The following is a 13,914-nucleotide window of genomic DNA, read 5'->3' as shown; positions in this document are numbered from 1 at the left end:
TGACTGACTCATTTCCAGCAGCTCTTTAGTAGCTACCATCCTGCAGACCACCATGCAGAGGCCTGTGTTTCATCACCATAGAATACAAGCTTTCCCTAGCCCCAAAAAGATATATAGATAGGACCTCTATACCAGGCGGTGTCAGAAGAAGTCATAGACCGTACTCTCTGCTACCGCACGGCAAGTGGTACCGGAGCGCCAAGTCTAGGTCCAAAAGGCTTCTAAACAGCTTATATCCCCAAGCCATAAGACTCCTGACCAGCTACCCAGACTATTTGCATTGCCCCCCCCCCCCCCCCCCCCTACACTGCTGCTACTCTGTTATTATCTATGCATAGTCACCTTATTAACTCTACCCCTGCTCATTGACTCTGTACCAGTACCCCCTGTATATAGCCCCACTATTGTTATTTACTGCTGCTCTTTAAATATTTGTTATTCTTATCTCTTTTTTTGTTTGTTGGTATTTTCTTAAAACTGCACTGTTGGTTAAGGGCTTGTAAGTAAGCATTTCACTGTAAGGTCTACTACACCTGTTGTATTTGGCGCATGTGACAAATCAAGGTTTTTGTGTTATCATGACATTAAAACATTTTTTTTTACCTTTATTTAACTAGGCAAGTCAGTTAAGAACAAATTCTTATTTTCAATGACGGCCTAGGAACAGTGGGTTAACTGCCTTGTTCTACCTGCCACTCATAAGGGTGCCCCACTCCCAAAGGAGGTAATAGATCTCTGCACCACATACACATTGGTTGGTAGAGACAGATATGGCAAAATCGATGGATGTGCCAATCCCAGGTTGCCCCTTTAAAGCGCTTCCCCAATCATTATTGATGTTTTGTCAAGGATAACTATTTAATTGAATGGCAGAGGCTAGAAGGAGGACGTTGCACCTTGCAATCCATTTAGAACTGTGCAGACGCAGAGTCAGCATAACAAGTAACTATGAAGGAACAGAGTAAAACTGAGATAATATAGGTTCTTATCATTTTGAAGTGTGTCATATAGTTGGCATGTGAAATGTTTTTTCCCCCCCTCTTGATGTGTGCAAATAAATTTGGACATCAAAGAATATTGATATATCATTTTCTAAGTGTGAGGAATCGGACCATTGATTTGGGCCTAACAGTAAAACAAATGGAACGAACACCAGTCATCTAAATTAGCACTGTTGTGTGTGCTTACATTCCTGATGTCACCTGGGTTAGGCCCAGATCATTGGAGTCTTCCTTTCCAACGCGGGAAGTGGATGACATCTCCATGGCTAGTCATGCCGGCTTTCTAGTCCCATCTGGGTTCTCCAGTGGAAGTGGGGCCTCCCTTCCTCCCCTCACGGTGCTCCTGTTGTTCTTCCCTGAGGCATTGTCCCCCTTCAGCTTTTTCGGCAGGCAGAAGTCCTTGAAGCACCTCTTGAAGTTCTCATCCAGGAAGGCATAGAGGACGGGGTTGAGGCTGCTGTTGGTGTAGCCCAGCGCCACGCAGAAGAAGTAGGCGGCCATGACGGCGGTGGTCTCGGGCACGCTCACCAGCACCTTGACCAGGATGAAGATGTGGATGGGCGTCCAGCACACTACGAACACCACGACCACCACCATGACCAGGCGGGTGATGCGCCGCAGCTGCCGGTCCTTTTCCCGGGAGCCCGAGAGGAGACGCACGCTCTTGAGTCGCAGCACCATGAGGGTGTAACACACGGTGATGATGAGCACGGGCACCACGAAGGCAAACACAAACACACAGACCTTCATCAAGGTGTCCCAGTACACGTACGGTTCCGGGAACTGCAAGGCACACTCCGTGGTTCCTAGAGGGAGTGGAGGGAGGGAGGGGAGGGGAGGTCGAGAAAGAAAAAGCACTGATGAAATGCACCTACGCTCAAGCAAAGTGTTCTGAGAACACATACCATTTCACGCTGCGTCTGGTTCATCTCTCACTCTGCGACACTGTTATGGAACGGCTAATGCGCACTCAAAAAGGGAACATCTCACTAATAGCGCAGATTTCTTTTTCACTTATCCACAACTCCATCTGTATTCAGAAACAATATGTGGTGTAAGGATAACGGCAAGCTCATTACCAACAGATGGCTTAGACGTAATGCATTTCCCCTCTACAAAGTAGAGGAGAGATGGTCTGTATTAGACCTTTATGTTCTGGCATTAGACGGGCACTTCTGCACTTTGATTCACTCCACCTAAGGAATCTGAGAGTAAAAACAATATGAACCAGCTCAATCTGTGCACAGTGTAAGGCATGTTCATTATGTTCTCTTGGGACAATTTCACCCATAAGAACTGTGTGTGTGTGTGTATATATGTGTGTGTGTGTGTGTTTGCCTGCGTACGTGCATTTTCATGCATTCATGTTTGTGTGCGTGCTTCATGAGTGTGTGTGTGTGTATGCGTGCTTTTATGATTTAGTGTGTGCCTGCATGTATGCATACCAGCGCTCTCACCATTGTTGGACTGGGTGCCACCCAGTAGCAGTGCTGGTACCCCTGCTGCAGAGGACAGCATCCAGATACATATGTTGATGATCTTGGCTTTGATTGGCGTCCGGAAGTCCAGGGCCTTGACCGGGTGGCACACGGCCACATAGCGGTCCACACTCATCATGGTCAGGGTGAAGATGCTGGTAAACATGTTGTAGTAGTCGATGGAGATGAACACCTTACACACCACCTCGCCAAACGGCCACGAGTTCAACAGGTAGTCAGTGCTCTGGAAAGGCATCGTCGTGGTGACCAGGGCGTCGGCCAGAGCCAGGTTGAAGATGTAAATGTTGGTGGCTGTCTTCATCTTTGTATACCTGTTTCAAAACAGAGTCAAGAATGGAGGGTAGAATGTGTTAGGTCCACATCTGAGTTTAAATACACATTTAAATCATCTTAAATACTCTATCTGTGCAAACAGTGCAACAGTGCAAACTCCAGCCATCTGGCAGACTAGAGCAGCCTTTTTCAAACCTCTCGTCGGGGACCCCCATACGTTTAAGTCGTGGGTAACTGCAACTCAACATGGCTGCGGGAACATGGGTGTGTCAACATAAGACGGGCGTATTTACATATGTGAGTGTATGGAAAGCGAACAGCTAATTGCGCGGATTTGTTGCCACTCAAGACTGTTTCTGTGAGCGAGAGCATCCTATACTGACGGTATGAGGTCAATATCCTTCCAGGATACCCGGGCCAGGTTGATTAGAAAGGCCTGCTCGCTGAAGTATTTTAGGGAGCATTTGACAGTGATGAGGGGTGGTTGATTGACCACTGACCCATTACGCACGCAGGCAATGAGGCAGTGATCGCTGAGATCCTGGTTGAAGACAGCAGGGGTGTATTTAGAGGGCAAGTTGGTCATGATGATATCTAAGAGGGTGCCCATGGTTATGGATTTAGGGTTGTACCTGGTTGGTTCCTTGATAATTTGTGTGAAATTGAGGGCATCTACCTTAGATTGTAGGACGGCCGGGGTGTTAAGCATATCCCAGTTTAGGTCACCTAACAGTACGAACTCTGAAGATAGATGGGGGGCAATCAATTCACATATGGTGTCCAGGGCACAGCTGGGGGCTGAGGGGGGTCTACAACAAGTGGCAACGGTGAGAGACTTGTTTCTGGAAAGGTGGATTTTTAAAAGTAGAAGCTCAAATTGTTTGGACACAGACCTGGATAGTATGACAGAACTCTGCAGACTATCTCTTCTATCTTGTCAGAAATTGTTGTAGTTGGGGCTGGAAATTTCTGGATTTTTGGTGGCCTTCCTAAGCCAGGTTTCAGACACGGCTAAGACATCCGGGTTGGCGGAGTGTACTAAAGCAGTGAATAAAACAAACTTAGGGAGGAGGCTTCTGATGTTAACATGCATGAAACTAAGGCTTTTATGGTTACAGAAGTCAACAAATGAGAGCGCCTGGGGAATGGGAGTGATGCTGGGGGCTGCAGAGCCTGGGTTAACCTTTACATCACCAGAGGAACAGAGGAGGAGTAGGATAAGGGTACGGCTAAAGGCTAAAAGAACTGGTCGTCTAGTGCGTTCAAAACAGAGAGTAAAAGGAGCAGATTTCTGGGTGTGAACGAATAGATTCAAGGCATAATGTACAGACAAGGGTATGGTAGGATGTGAGTACAGTGGAGGTAAATGTAGGCATTGAGTGACGGCATTGAGGTTTTGTCTCTAGAGGCACCAGTTAAGCCAGGTGAGGTCACTGCAAGTGTGGGGGGTGGGACAAAAGGGCTATCTAAGGCATATTGGTCAGGCCTGGGAGCTCTACAGTGAAATAAGACAATAATCACTAACCAAAACAGCAATAGACAAGGCATATTGACATTAGGGAGAGGCATGTGTAGCCGAGGGATCATAGGGTCCAATGAGTAGCAATAGGTGAGTCATGGAGCCAATTCAATAGTCGCTACTACGCTAGGCGAGCTGGAGACACGGCGATCCAGACAGCTAGTGTGCCGGGGCAAGCAGATGGGCCTTTGGCGACGTCACAACGGAAGAGCCTGTTGAAACCACCAGACCAGTTGTGATGGATCGGCGGGGCTCCGTGTCGGCAGTAAAGGGTCCAGGCCAATTGGCAAAAGAGGTATTGTATCCCAAGAATTAGCTGGTGGACTTCTTTGGCTGGCTAGGAGAGGGGCCTAGCTCGAGGCTAGCTCAAGGATAACTGGTGCTTGCTTCGGGACAGAGACGTCAGCCACTCGGATTGCAGCTTGCTAGCTGCGATGATCTGGTGTAAAGTTTCAGAGCTTGCAGCAGGAATCCGGAGATGTGGTAGAGAAAAAGCAGTCAGATATGCTCTGGGTTGATATCGCTCTGTGTAGACTGGCAGGTATTGACCGAGCTGAGGCTGGCTGGTGTCCTAGTTAAAGGTGAGGAACGCTAGCAGTGGTTAACTGACCACTAGCTAGTAGCTAGTTAGTTGGCTAGCTCTGATGGGGGTTCCGGTTCTAAAGTATAAAAATAGCACCCACATTGGGTGAGGCGGGTTGCAGGAGAGTATACTCAGTCCGTAGATGGAAAGTGAGATTAAAATTTATATGAAATATATACGAAAAGAAAATGATATTTACACGGGACAGAACGGGACAAGGCAAAACACACGTCCGACTGCTACGCCATCTTGGAACAGCCATCATCTACGTTAGTTCTCCTAAACAAACTATTAGTCCCGATAAAACCAGCATCACCACACAGGAACTGACCAATGAAAACATTTTAAGAATTTAAAAACAACACCGCTCAATCAAAACCGTCTAACCAATCACATAGCACTGATGTTACGTCCATCGCCGATGATCCACCCACTTATTTCACCATGCCCACTTCCAGACACATTTCCCGTAGGCAGTTACCACATAGAGATAGATAGAGGACTCTAGTGCCCAAAATACCATTTTAGCATTAAGGACTTTCACCATTTTTAAGTTGTCAACTGGGTGGACTTCCTATGGGTTAGGAAGGATCACATGATTCCATCCGAGTCATCAACAGGGATTAGCCAATTAATTATACTCGTGAGCAAACATTCCATAATGGCAGATGGCACTAAATCGCAAATTTGGACTTTATACCTGTTCAAACAACACCCTCTAGGTGGCAGTATGCACCCATCTTGTTTGTTTGCAAACTCATAAAAGTAGTAGAAGAAGCAAATTGACTACTACAAAATGAAGATTGCCTCAATGGTACTGTCCAAGCTCTCAAAAATGCCATAATGAGGCAGATACAATGATGGATGTCTATCTAAGTCTATGTGTTATCCATACTTGGGACATTTCACAATTTTGTTGTAGACCTGAACTAGCACACCTGATTCAAGGGCTTGATTATTAGTTGAATAATTTAATCAGGTGTGCTAGTCATGGAATAGTTTAGATACAATTAAAATAATGGTTGGGGGTCCAAAAGTATTTGAAAGATTTCAAATAGTATTTGAACTCAGGTGATCTAAGATTGTTATTGACAGTTAATTAAAGAACTTGATGAAACCCAATGGGAAAACTCTTCCATCTGTTAAATTGTTATCGTCTAAGCTGGTGATTCTATTGATAGTCCCAACAACATGAGGCAGACTAAAAGTAATACAATTCTCATGCAAGGTATTTTTTATCTGTAAACAACTATATATGTAACTAGGGGAGAAAGTGACAACAGTCATGTACTGTATAAATAAGTAAAGTCATTTCTGTCTGATATTTTGATTTGGAGAAAAAAAACCTTGGCAGGGCTAGCTTAGCAGCTGTCATACTTTTAAACGCCCACACCATTTGAAATCCACTTTTTCGAGCTGAAAGATGGTGGCCAGAGCTTACCCCATGATGTTGCACAACAATTTAAGTCAATAAGTCATTGTTTTAGTTAAAGTATAATACACTACATGACCAAAAGTATGTGAACACCTGCTCGTCGAACATCTCATTCCAAAATCATGGGCATTAATATGGAGTTGGTCCCCCCTTTGCTGCTACAACAGCCTCCACCCTTCTGGGAAGGCTTTCCACTAGATGTTGGAACATTGCTACGGGGACTTGCTTACATTCAGCCACATGCATTAGTGAGTCAGGCACTGATGTTGGGCGATTAGACCTTGTTCGCAGTTGGTGTTCCAATTCAGTCAGGGCTCTGTGCAGGCCAGTCAAGTTTTTCCACACCGATCTTGACAAACCATTTCTGTATGGACATCGCTTTGTGCACGGGAGAATTGTCATGCTGAAACAGGAAACGGCCTTCCCCAAACTGTTGCCACAGAGTTGGAAGCACAGAATCGAACAGAATGTCATTGTATGCTGTTGCATCAAGATTTCCGTTCACTGGAACTAAGGGGCCTAGCCCAAACCATGAAAAACAGCCCCAGACAATTATTCTTCCTCCACCAAACTTTACAGTTGGCACTATGCATTGGGGCAGGTAGCGTTCTGCTGGCATCCGCCAAACCCAGATTTGTCCATCGGACATGCCAGATGATGAAGCGTGATTCATCACTCCAGAGAAAGCGTTTCCACTGCTCCAGAGTCCAATGGTGGCGAGCTTTACACCACTTCAGCAGACGCTTGGCATTGCACATGGTGATGTTAGGCTTGTGTGCGGCTGCTAGGCCATGGAAACCCATTTCATAAAGCTCCCGACGAACAGTTATTGTGCTGACGTTGCTTCGAGAGGCAGTTTGGAACTCAGTAGTGAGTGTTGCGACTGAAGACAGACAATTTTTACGCACTACACTCTAAAGCACTCGACGGTCCCGTTCTGTGAGCTTGTGTGGCCTACCACTTCACTGCTGAGCCGCTGTTGCTCATACAGTAGACATTTCCACTTCACATTAACAGCACTTACTGTTGACCAGAGCAGCTCTAGCAGTGCAGAAATTTGACGAACTGGCATGTCGAAAAGGTGACATCCTATGATGGTACCATGTTGAACGTCACAGAGCTCTTCAGTAAGGCCATTCTACTGCCAATGTTTGTCTATGGAGATTGCATGGCTGTGTGCTCGATATTTTACACCTGTCAGCAACGGGTGTGGCTGAAATGGCCAAATCCACTAATTTGAAGGGGTGTCCACGTACTTGTGTGTAAATATAGTGTATATTTGGGCTTGAAGTGACAAATCTGAACTACACTCTTCGTGCAAATCTATGTGAATGCGGTGTCTTTTCATATGATATGACATACAAATTGTTTTCAGCCTACGTTAGTTTCAGGGCTGAGTTAATTTGAATGTTACCACCCACCAGCATGGCATTGTCTTTTTAATCAGAAACCGCTGCAAAGTTATTCCTCTACGCGACTGAGATGAGCCAAACACCCTTATATATCCAATTAGCCACCTGAGCCATGGAGCAAATAAAAATAGGGGGAGCAAACTTATGTTTTTGCACCTCCACTATTTTCCCCCCAGAAAAATCCATTAGATTCTTTGTCAATTTCCCCCCCAAGATGAATGGTTTTGGCCACTAAAGTTTTTATTTCACTACATGCTCCACTGCTTTGATTGATGTAACGTTAGCTAGAAACAACGAAAGAAAATTAAAGGAACTTATGTCATTTGCAGTGGTGTAAAGTACTTTAGTAAAAAATACTTTAAAGTACTACGTACATCGTTTTTTGGGGGGGGGGAATAAAATAATGTACTTTTTACTCCATACATTTTCCCTCACACCCAAAAGTACTCGTTACATTTTGACAGGAAAATGGTCCAATTCACACACTTATCAAGATAACATCCCCGGTCATCCCTACTGCTTCTGATCTGGCAGACTCACTAAACACAAATGCTTTGTTTGTAAATTATGTCTGAGTGTTGGAGTGTGCCCTTGGCTATCCGTCAATATATATATATATTTTTTTTTACAAATTGTGCTGTCTGGTTTGCTTATTAAGGAAGTTGAAATTATTTATACTTTTAATTTTGATACTTAAATACATTTTAGCAATTCCATTTACTTTTGATACTTAAGTATATTTAAAACCAAATACTTTTGGACTTTTACTCAAGCAGTATTTTATTGGGTGTCTTTCACTTTTACTTGAGTTATTTTCTATTAAAGTATCTTTACTTTTACTCAAGTATGAAAATGGAGCACTTTTTCCACCACTGATGATTTACAGCCTGCACGATCATGAGCAAAGTCATTGTAGCCTATCATTTCACTTCCCATGTGAGAACCATGAGCTTCATCTTATTCTTTCAAATTATTTATATGGTGGATTCGCGGCCACATTTTTTGGAAGATGCCAAAACTTTGGAGATAGATGGCGAAGTCAAAGATAGGCCAGTGGTTTCCATCTGTGGTAAAGTTTTCCCTATATCAATGCTTATGATAAATCCAGCTCCAGGTCCAGCCATAGAGCCATCTGGCTAATCGTTTGAATATGGTGTAGTAAAAAAAAAAAAAAAAACAAGAGATAATATTAGTTAGCCAGATTAGGTTAACATGCTAGCTAGTTACACTGACAGCTGTAAGTGCCCTATTTGTTGATGTTCATCAAATCCGTGAGGAAATTCCCACACCCAATTCGTGAATATGTATAAGTAACCTTCATCATTCTTCGGAGGTGGAACCTAAACAACGACGCAACGCGGAGTGCCTGGATACAGCCCTTTGCCGTGGTATATAGGCCATATACCACAAACCCCTGAGGTGCCTTATTGCTATTATAAACTGGTTGCCAACGTAACTAGAGCAGTAAAAATAAATGTTTTGTCATAACCGTGGTATATGGTCTGATATACCACGGATGTTAGCCAATCAGCATTCAGGGCTCGAACCACCCAGTTTATAATGAAGAATATAGGCTAACATATATAGTGCCTTCGGAAAGTATTCAGACCCCTTGACTTTTTCCACATTTTGTTACGTTACAGCCTTATTCTAAAATGTATTAAATAGTTTTTGCCCCTCATCAATCTACACACAATACCCCATAATCACAAAGCCAAAACAGGTTTTTAGACATTTTTGCAAATGTATTAAAACAAAAAAAACTAAAATATCACATTTACATAAGTATTCAGACCCTTTACTCAGTACTTTACTCAGTACTTTGACAGCGATTACAGCATAGAGTCTTCTTGGGTATGACTACAAACTTGGCACACCTGTATTTGGGGAGTTTCTCCCATTATTCTCTGCAGATGCTCTCAAGCTCTGTCAGGTTAGATGGGGAGCGTTGCTGCACAGCTATTTTAACGTCTCTCCAGAGATGTTCGATCTCGTTCAAGTCCAGGCTCTGGTTGGGCCACTCAAAGACATTCAGAGACTTGTCCCGAAGCCACTCCTGCATTGTCTTGGCTGTGTGCTTAAGGTCGTTGTCCTGTTGGAAGGTGAACCTTCGCCCCAGTCGGAGGTCCTGAGCGCTCTGGAGCAGGGTTTCATCAAAGATCTCTCTGTACTTTGCTCCATTCATCTTTGCCCCGATCCTGTCTAGTCTCCTAGTCCCTGCCGCTGAAAAACATCCCCACAGCATGATGCTGCCACCACCATGCTTCTAGGCATGGTGCCATGTTTCCTCCAGACATTATGTTTGGCATCCGGGCCAAAGAGTTCAATCTTGGATTCAGTAGACCAGAGAATCTTGTTTCTCATGGTCTGAAAATCTTTAGGTTGCCTTTTGGCAAACTCCAAGAGGGCTGACATGTGCCTTTTACTGAGGAGTGGCTTCCGTCTGGCCACTCTACCATAAAGGCCTGATTGGTGGAGTGCTGCAGTGATGGTTGTCCTTCTGGACAAATCAAAATATATTTTAGATTATAGATTCTTCAAAGTAGCCACCCTTTGCCTTGATGATAGCTTTGCACACTCTTGGCATTCTCTCAACCAGCTTCGTGAGGTAGTCAGTCGCAAAAACCATCAAGCACTATGATGAAACTGGTTCTCATGAGGACCGCCACAGGAAAGGAAGACCCAGAGTTACCTCTGCTGCAGAGGATAAGTTCATTAGAGTTACCAGCCTCAGAAATTGCAGCCCAAATAAATGCTTCACAGAGTTCAAGTAACAGACACATCTCAACGTCAACTGTTCAGAGGAGACTGCGTGCATCAGGCCTTCATGGTCAAATTGCTGCAAAGAAACCACTACTAAAGGACACCAATAATAAGAAGAGACTTGAATGGACCAAGAAACACGAGCAATGGACATTAGACCAGTGGAAATCTGTCTTTTGTTCTGATGAGTCTAAATTTGAGAATTTTGGTTTCAACCGTGTTGGATGATCTCCACATGTGTGGTTCCCACTGTGAAGCATGGAGGAGGAGGTGTGATGGTGTGTGGATGCTTTGCTGGTGACACTATCTGTGATTTATTTAGAATTCAAGGCACACTTAACCAGCATGGCTACCACAGCATTCTGCAGAGATACGCAATCCCATCTGGTTTGCGCTTAGTGGGACTATCATTTGTTTTTCAACAGGACAAATGACCCAACACACCTCAAGGAGAGTGATGGAGTGCTGCATCAAATCACCCGGACTCCACAATCAACCGACCTCAAACCAATTGAGATGTTTTGGGATGAGTTGGACCATAGAGTGAAGGAAAAGCAGCCAACAAGTTCTCAGCATATGTGGGAACTCCTTCAAGACTGTTGGAAAAGTATTCCAAGTGAAGCTGGTTGAGAGAATGCCAAGAGTGTGCAAAGCTGTCATCAAGGCAAAGGGTGGCTACTTTGAAGAATCTATCATCTAAAATATATTTTGATTTGTTTAACAGTTTGTTGGTTACTACATGATTCTATATGTGTTATTTCATAGTTTTGATGTCTTCACTATTATTTCTACAATGTAGAAAATAGTAAAAATAATGAAAAACCCTTGAATGATAAGGTGTGTCCAAACTTTTGACTGGTACTGTATATTTGCATATCGTTTAACCCTCCCATAAAAAGCTTGTCTCTCATTTTGTTGCATTTTGCACAAAATATATTGTATGTTACCCATATGGCTCTGGTCAAATTGTGCACTATATATGGAATAGGGTGCCATTTGGGACATAACCATAGTCAAATCCTAGTCCTTAGGAGCACATAATAAAGTTCCAGCCATTGCAGGGGTGATGAGGCCTCCATCTTCCAATGACTTCTGTCACAGGTGATTTATGGACGGACCCCAGTGAAATAACTCCATAACAACAGGAATGAAACCACAATCTTCCCTAAAATCAATCACAGCTCTGTGGTGGTAATTTAACCATAACAACAGAGACATGTTGCCACTTCAGTTCAGAAGTACAGTAGAGGAATTCCATTATGCCCATATGGTTATATGCTAATAAATCATTTGAAATAAGGCATATTTGGATCCACTTTGCAAGTGCATTCAATTTCCTGATTGCTAAATGTATAATCTCTCGTGGACAGAAATTTGCGCTAGAATTTGACTTCTGGTTAAAATAAATGACTAAATGTATAACGTAGGAAAATTATATTTAAGAAGAAAATGTGAAGATAAAAAATAATTCAACGAGATAAAAAATATACAAATTCTGAACTGAGCTGGCTACAAAAAAACGGAGAGCTGAGAGTATCACGATTAGCTAACCAATAGAATTGAATAAAATTGGGGAGGTGACGGAATGGCCCTATGGAAGACAGGTAATGTGCGATCAATCTGATTTTCGGTCATTGTCTGGTCTGGAGCACTTTATGAGGCGTTGGTGCAATGCACACGACACCAGCTCTGATTTATATGTCTACACCACATAAATAAAACCCAATGAGGTGCAGGCATTATAGAGTGCCACTGATTTTAAATGACACATTTAAAACACTTTTAAACATTGCCCCAAAAAGGTAGTATTCCAACTGTCAAAAAGCCCGATAGTAAAAAGGTATTGTTCCCTCCAATAGAACGGTACAGTATATGTTCGGTATGGGTCATGATTGAAACAAAATAATCAACAAACCATATGGTGTTTGTACACTTTGTACAATAACGTGTAAACATGCACCTGCCACTGGGTGGCTCACAAGTGTTGCAGATGTCAGAAAGGTGTACTTTTTGTTTTTCTGTGCTGAAATGTAGTCAGGTGTATTGCATGGGCATCTTACTCTATTGTTGTATTTTTTGCATACCCTTAATTTCCCCCCAAATCTTTACCAGTAGCCTATAAATTGTCAAAGTTGATATCAATGCAATATTGAGGTGAGTGAGCAAATAGATCACGATAAACCTTACCTGATGATAACGTACATGACGAGGCAGTTGCCCACCAGGCCCACCACGAACACCACGGAGTACACAGCTGTGATGATGGGGATGATTGGGGACATGGGATCCTCTTCCCAGTCAGGGTCAAAAGTCAGATTGTGACCTTCTGGGTATTCAGACTGCGAAGTAGCATTCATAAAACAGTTTTCGACGAGCGCCGTGAGGCACTTGTCTTCTTTGAATATTTCAACCGGGGTGCCTTCCATATTTGGTTATGCTTGACCACCTAACGAAAAGGAGATAATGGGGCTACCAGCATATGCCTTTGGCTATGCGGGAATGAAACCAGTGAGAGAGAAAAAAGAACGATTAAAAAGTTGAAGGTGTGCGTCAAATTATAATTCTTAATTTACGTTTGTATATTAAACCAACTTTCTTATGTGCCGTTCAAAAAAGGAATGAAAACGATCCAACTACATTATATATACAGAGTAATTTAATCGTATTTTTAATGTGATAACACAATTAAAGCTTACTGCGTAATGCATAATTTCACCAATCTGGGCAATTGGTAACTTACCCTCTGGATATTAGTTCCTTCTGTTCCTTTTTTTTGTGTCTGTAAAATATGGAAATTGTGCTGAGCGAAACGATGTTAGATATTTGCTGTTTGATTGCAGAAGGATATGGCTCACCAAACTTTGTAGAGCGGAGTATGAGAGAGACAAGCACAACACCGCGGCTCAGCGGAGACTCGAGCACACGCACAGCGCGGGCTGTGCCGCGCCCTCCCGCTCAAATATGACGTCAGAGAAATATCAATACCCCAACATAGGATCTCTATGAACGTCAACATAGGATCTCTATGAACCTCAACATAGGATCTCTATGAACCTCAACATAGGATCTCTATGAACCTCAAGGCAACGTCTACGTCCCCATGTAACCATATAATTCGATGTAACCATGGAATAGCCTACAACTGTGAGAGACGAAGTGCGCAAAGAAAATACATACATCCATTATCTTCATCATATCAATTATTATTACACTATATAATATTATATGTGGAAGTTATTGACCATGAGTAATATATAATGCTAACCTGCTCTAGACTCACTTGAATTGTTTGAATTCACTTCAACACTTTTCTATTCTGCAGGGGTCTTCAACAAGTTATTGGAGAACATCTGTGTAATAAATTGGTTTAATTTACTAAATCATTTAAAAACATTTGACCATAACATCAAAGCAATAATACCAGTTGAC

The 13,914-nt window shown here is 43.1% G+C and overlaps 1 protein-coding gene across 1 annotated transcript; it reads right to left on the bottom strand.

Annotated features, from left to right (window-relative positions):
* Window positions 1–283: 283 nt before the first annotated feature.
* LOC139531941 (delta-type opioid receptor-like) lies at window positions 284–13,342 on the bottom strand. The gene is made up of 4 exons (XM_071328956.1): window positions 13,226–13,342; window positions 12,673–12,974; window positions 2,459–2,811; window positions 284–1,807 (listed from the first exon to the last, which is right to left on the bottom strand). Exons 2-4 carry the CDS (start codon window positions 12,909–12,911, stop codon window positions 1,272–1,274), a joined length of 1,128 nt encoding a protein of 375 aa, XP_071185057.1. The 5' UTR covers window positions 12,912–12,974; window positions 13,226–13,342; the 3' UTR covers window positions 284–1,271.
* Between the last annotated feature and the right edge of the window lie 572 nt (window positions 13,343–13,914).

Source organism: Salvelinus alpinus, chromosome 10, assembly GCF_045679555.1.
Source record: "Salvelinus alpinus chromosome 10, SLU_Salpinus.1, whole genome shotgun sequence".
NCBI lineage: Eukaryota > Metazoa > Chordata > Actinopteri > Salmoniformes > Salmonidae > Salvelinus > Salvelinus alpinus.
Note: the sequence above shows the minus strand (reverse complement) of the source record. Positions and strands in the feature narration are given on the sequence as shown.